We start from the raw sequence: 6,518 nt of genomic DNA on the forward strand, positions 1-6,518 counted from the left end.
GTGTCCCTGGCAACTCCATTTGCGGCATTGAAGACACATGTCTCATAACATGTTGTCCTTTCCTCCTTGGCCATGAGTGTCACCCTGGCACTGTCCACAGTTGTCAAGACTCCCCACTCAGCCAAGGAACAGGGGCAGATGGGAGCCACGCCCTGGGTGTGAGTCAGGGTATGGTCCCAAGGGGCTTTGCCAGGGAGACAATCTGATCTATCTCTGATATCTACAGTCACTGAGCACTGGCACACCACAGGAGCCCGGCTTCTCTGGAGATGATGTGAAGGCTGCCAAGCGCCCACGGGTGGCCTCAGTGCTGGCCACCACCACTGAGGACACAGGGCATAGCCCAGAATACCTGTCCTTCATGGAGAGCCTGCTGCAGGCACAGGGCCGGCCTGGAGCACCCTTCTAGATCCTGCCCACTCCTGTCCCACTGTATGGAACTGGTAACAGGACCAGCAGGATCCAACTTGGCCAGACTCAGGGAGTGGGACCAGCACCCCTGGACTACAGTGACTCCATGGGGCCTGGCCTGGCTCTGCTCTTCTCCTAAAGGTGCTAAGGGGCATCCCAGAGCCTCCTGTGACAGATGCTAGCCAAGGACACTGGGGCACAGCCCCAACCTGTTTTCTAGATTTGTGGCTTTAAAAACTGACAGCAGGCACATTCTTTTTCCTCTAAACCAGGATGCGAAGAGACACAAGTTTCATCTGTGTTTGACACCTGCAGATGTTTGTCTACTGAGCAGGTGGAAAGGCACTTTTGTATCCCTGGAAGGGACAGCAACGTCCAGTGTGCAGTGACCTGTGTGATGGCCGCTTGTGATCCCTCATGCTTCCTGCTCTGGGAGGTGGGCCTGCAGGAGTGGCCCCTGCCATGCCCCCACCATGTCCCTGCTCTGTGCAGAGTCTGCTTCACTCTGCCTTTGCTGCCTGGGGTCCCATGAGCCTTCACCCTTGGACCAGGGCCTCTGTGTGGCTGAGGGCAGGAGAAAGCAGGTGACACTTTCACTTGAAGCCCTGGTCAGGTGACACAGGACACAGACTTCACAGCCCAGTCTGCACTACCCGCCACCGCCCACGGGTTGGCTATGGGCTCTGTCTCTTTAGAAGCCACGGCCACCCTAGGGCATCAGGCCCAGGATAGACAGCTGATCTTAAATGACAAAGGACTGGACTGAGGGCCCTGGGCCTGTGGACCAGCTTGGAACTTAGGGACTGGGCCTCTGCTGAGCGCCCGATGGCAGCCGTGCCCATGTGTACTTGGAAATTCTATTTATATTGTAAAGAGAATAAAAAAGGACCTAAGCTTGGGCCTGGAGGGAGAGGCCAGACCACAGGAGTCTCAGGCTGTGCCCCTTGTGGGCTCTGCAGCGGCTGCAGGTGGCCCCACACAGAGAGGTCCGGGTTTTTGTGCAAAAGCAGAACCATGCCCTTCCTCCTCTCCCCACCCCAGATGAAGGACTTCATATTTTTGCCTCATTCTCTGGCCTCCGGTTCAGTATCAATTAAAGCCCATGAGCTGAGCGCTTCCTATTCCCACCTGGTCATGCCTGTGTCTTCATTTCTGGCCAGGACAAGATCGGCTCCGGATGGGGTGTCCTTGGCAGGCATGATGGGTGCAGTGTGTCCTGGTCTGGATGTAGGGGCTGCCAAGGAGGTGGGATACCATCCCCAAGACTTTTAGTCTCACCCCAGTGGCATGGAGCTGAGGCAGCATGTCTCCCCTGGATGTCTGTGTTCTCTGACTCTCTGCTTGTCAGCTGCCCAGCCTCAGCCTACTTCTACACTAGGTGGGGCCACAGATGAGCAGAGGCCCTGGGGTTGGGCAGATCATGGCCTGGTGCAGTAGAGGGAGGACTGGAGGAGGGAAGCCCTGCCCAGCCTGATGGGCCAAAGAGAAGACTTGGGTTTTCCCTGGAGGAGGGAGGAGGGTGGAAGCTCAGAAGGCTATGGGCAGAAGAGGGAGGAGCCTACCAGGTGCTTACAGCAGGAGGTCAGTGGCAGGCCCCTGGGCAGGGCAGGGGCCTGTTTTTCTATTCCTCTTTCTGTTCCCCCGTAAGACATTGGGGCAGATCTTTCCTCTAGGAAGGGAAGGGAAGGCGGCCCTGCCAGAGATATAGCCAGGGCCCTGTGGGAGTGGAGCACTGTGCTAGGAGGGGCATTGAACTAGCTCTGAACCTGCCTGGCACATCTTGCCAAGCTCACATGTGCAGCCTGCAGCCCTGGGCCACATCCAGCGGTGGACCTGTTTATCAATAAAGTTTTACTTGTACATGGTCCACTGTGACGTCATTGGCAGCCATTTGGCCCAACCTCAGAGTGACTTGGTGATTACCTGGCTGGGATGCTGAACCTAGCATGGTCCTACAACTAACAGGAAATAATACCCTGGGCTGCCCGCTCTGCAGGCCCTGGCCTGGCCGCCACCTCCTCCTGCAGAGGAGGCACCACCTTCCCCAAGCCCTACTTGAAGCCAGGCCAGCCCTGCCCTGCTCCCTCTGTTTCTGTTACTCATTGGCTCTCAGGTTTGGAAACCATGATCTGATTGCCACAGTTGCCCCTCAGCCCAAGAGCCCAGGTCTCCATGCTTGTCCAGCCTGTGTGTTCCACATAAGCATGCAGCCCTGGGCCCCACATGGTCACAGCTCACAGCTTCCTGGACAATCTTAAAAGCCATGTTTCTCCCTCTCCACACTGCTCTCTGCACCTCAACCCCAACCCTTCCAAACGCTGGCCATTTGGACATCCTATAGAGAACCATTCGGAAGACCCAAGTTTCAGATCCCAGGAACATCACCAAAGCAGACACAAGGGAGATATGTCTCAGGGTCCTACCCCCTGTGCTGGAAGTGAATGTGATCTATGGTGTCACTGGCCCTGTGCCTGGAGAAAACAAGAAATGGCTGCTGCCGGGTAATGCAGTGGCTGCAGAGGGGTCCTGCCATGACAAATGTCCCCCGCTTCTAACAGTTGAACAGAGTGGAGACTAAAATCCATTTCATTTCCTGCGTAGTCCCAGTGCCATGTACGAGAAACAGGACACTAGTTCTGGAGAGATGGCTCAGTGGTTAAGAGCACAGAGGTCCCGAGTTCAATTCCCAACAACCACACGGTGTCTCACAACCATCTGTAATGAGATCTGTAATGAGATCTGATGCCCTCTTCTGGTGTGTCTGAAGAAAGCTACAGTGTACTTACATATAAAATCTTTTAAAAAAGAAAAAGAAGAGACAGGACCCTAGCTCTGACTGAATGTGTCACATAGCCATCCTGAGTCCATGTTGGCAGCCAGATCATGTCTTTATTGATTTTATTTATTTTCTGGGACTTGGGGCTAAAAAGAAGGGACTTGGTTGATATGGGATAGTCCTTGCAAGATGGAGGCTTGAAGACCAAGCTTAGGGCTTGCCTAGCTCACAACTCCTCAGGAGGTCCCAAGCCACCGCAATCTGGAATCCCTTGGCAGCAGTGAGTGTTCTGGTTCTCACGTCAGTTTCTTAGAGTTTCTCTTGCTGTAAGGAAACACTGTGACCAGAGCAACTTGGAAAGGATCCAGATTATTTGATCTACATTTCTGCATCCATCACTGAAGGAAGCTGGGACAGAAATGCAAACAGGACAGGAACCTGGAGCCAAGAGCTGTTGCAGAGGCCGTGGAGGGATGTTGCTTACTGGCTTGCTCTTGTGGCTTGCTCAGCCTGCTTTCTTCTAAAACCTAGGGCCACCAGCCCAGGGATGGCCCCACCCACAGTGGGCTAGGCTCTCCCACATCAATGACTAATTTAGAAAATGCCCCACAGGCTTGTGTAAAGCCATTTTCTCAGCGGGGGGTTTTCTCCTCTCAGATTCTAGTTTGTAGCAAATTGACTTAAGACTAGCCAGCACATGCTGGCATGTCAGTGACAGTGCCCCCTTGTCTGCATAACTTGAGGCAACACTGGCATTGGGGTACCCGGGACATTGTACCTTTAGGCTGATGTGACCTTTGATCTGACTGTGACCTCTGTGACACTGGAATAGTTAACTGACTCTGGGCTCCTGATCCTCCGCTTCCACTTGCTGATGCTGCGATGATGGGCCTGTGCCAACAGGCCTGTCAGTAACATTTAAAAACTACTTTTAAGACTCACTTTTTAGAGTGGTATGTGGTGGCACACACCTTTAACCTTAGCATTTGGGAGGTAGAGGCAGGTAGATCTCTGAGTTCGAGGCCAACCTAGTCTTAAGAGGACAGCCAGAGCTACCCAGAGAAATCCTGTCTTAGAAAACCAAACAATAAATAGTGGCTTTGTGGCTAGGAGGGGCTCACTCAGGTGTGGCAGCAACCCACTCAGAATCAGGAGGCAAATGGCCCAGCTTAGTCTCATGCTGTGAGCCTCACTCACCAGGTCTGAGCATGGTGAAGCTGGAGTCTCCCTCTGTCAGCTGTGGGGCATCCAAGTAGACACCAGCACTAAAGGTGACAACCAACCCAGAGATTCACTTTGGTCAGGGCTCTGGCTGTGATGTGTTGATGTCACCTCTGAACCCAATCGAGCAGAAGCAACTCTGATAGCTACCAACAGACTTCCTGCTGGTGTCTGGTTGAGCTGCTGCCCACAGAGGCTGTGCCACACAGCCTTCAGGCCACCAATCAGGTGTCACGGCCGCATAAATTCAACCACCATATACATTCGGCAGGCATTTTGCATACCGGTTGTGATATGTAAAGAAAAATCAAATGTAATCAGCTTTCAAGTGGATGATTCCCAAAGGATCTGGAACACATCTCTCATTGGTGTCTTTACTGGACAGCCATTGTCGGGCACTCACAACACTTCTCTAACCCCTATGGTTTTGTAACATCATACTAGTAGCCTGAGATTGGCTGTGATGGCATGGTTTACACCATCAACTCAGAAGTGACACCATGAACCCTTGGCCCCCCTCTCGACTACTGAAGGTTACTCTGACTCCAGCCATCACACCTCACCGCCTACAGGAAAAGGGGGAATTAGCAAATGACAGAAATGGGTGGCAGCTCCTCGCGGTCTGTTCTTTGGGGTGAGAGGAGACAGCAATGTCTCTAGATTCCCCAGCCACTTATGCTTTGTTTCCCAGAACTGTGTCCATGGAGCCTGGCCAAGCAGCCCTGCAAGTAATTATGGTTTTCTGTCTTCTGTGTAGAAGGTGGCCAGAGACTGCAGTGAGGGCTTCTGTTGACCATGACTAGTCCTTATCCACCCTTGTTTTAGCAGCCACAGCGCATCTTAGGAAGAGCAGAGTGGGAACAGCTGAGGATACCAGGAGGAGATGCTGCTTAAGTATGAACCCCCACACAATTTTCCTTATCAAGACCTGGGTAGAGCTAGTTTGTGGGGCAACAGGCTATGCACAGACAGCCTAGTCCCCAGTTGAGCTGAGATCTTGAACCCCAGTGGAACCCGGTGGTGGTAATTTCCACTTACACAGGATGGAAGGCGTTTGATCGTGTCTCCTGGACCCCTGGCTCCTGTTGAAGTTACCACCCCCACAGCCCCCACAAGAGAGGCGTGTTAGGCTAATAATCATGTAGACAATATCCCAGGCTTCTGGCCTTCTGGCTAGACTCCTCCCCACAGTTACCTAGCAACAGCACGATAACAAGCCCATTATAAGAGGGGCTGTTTGGCCCCTCCTCACCCTCTTACTCTAAGCTTTTACCATTCTCTCTCTAAGCCCTCACCTTTCTTACTCTCTCACTCTTTCTTTCCCTTCCCCCTTCTTTCCTTTTGGCCACAGCCGGTCTCTCTCTCTCTTTTTATCTTCTCTCTTTCCCCCTGCCTTTCTACAATAAAGCTCTAAAACCATAAACTGTCTCTGTTCATCAAGGCCCAGACTAAAGACACTCGCCTGCATGGGAACCACCCAGTGCCCTTCTTTCCCCCTGCCCTCTCTTCCTGTATCTCCTGGGCCAAGTGCCGCCCCGGGGCCCCTATTCTGTTCTCAGCTCCTCTGCCATTGTCCAGCGTGAGATTCCGGAGACTGAGAACCTGGTACTGGGTGCTGCTCCTTGTCCACCTCCTGCCGTGTGGGGTCAGTGGCTTCACACAGCTAGATGCTCACCAGGGGCCATGTGGAAAGCATCCTGCAGTCCTCCTGCCAGAGCACCGGAACTCTGGCTGGACCCAGGCTCTCTCTCTACCCCCTCTTCCCCTACACCCACGGCCCCACACTAGTTCTGTGTCTATCTGGCCTTGTGTCTGTCTGGACCCACAGCAAAGAAGATGCAGGTTATGACAAGAGACTGCACTGCAGAGGTGCAAGCCCAGGGCCTCAGAACCTGGCTCACAGCAGAAAAGGCACCAGGGCATGGCACTGTGCACTAGAACCGCAGTTCTGGAGACACAAGTGTCCTCTGGGCTCATTGGCCAGACAGCCTGTCCTAATTGACCAGCACCAGGTTCAGTGAAACCCTGAGTCCAAAAGCAGGGTGGGGAGCAACTAAAGGAGACACTCAACAGTGACCTCTACACAGACAGGCACACATGTGCACAGAGC

The 6,518-nt window shown here is 53.3% G+C and overlaps 1 protein-coding gene across 5 annotated transcripts in view; it reads left to right on the forward strand.

Annotated features, from left to right (window-relative positions):
* The window catches only part of Kdm4b (lysine demethylase 4B), a 78,118-nt gene extending 75,842 nt beyond the window's left edge, over positions 1-2,276 (forward strand). For all 5 annotated transcript variants that reach the window (XM_021186539.2, XM_021186541.2, XM_029471258.1 and 2 more), the window contains one exon: positions 227-2,276. In XM_021186539.2, the coding sequence (XP_021042198.1) occupies positions 227-409 (183 nt within the window). In that variant the 3' untranslated portion in view covers positions 410-2,276. The remainder of the gene's footprint in view (positions 1-226) is intronic.
* The last annotated feature ends 4,242 nt before the right edge of the window (positions 2,277-6,518 follow it).

Source organism: Mus caroli, chromosome 17 (genome assembly GCF_900094665.2).
Source record: "Mus caroli chromosome 17, CAROLI_EIJ_v1.1, whole genome shotgun sequence".
NCBI lineage: Eukaryota > Metazoa > Chordata > Mammalia > Rodentia > Muridae > Mus > Mus caroli.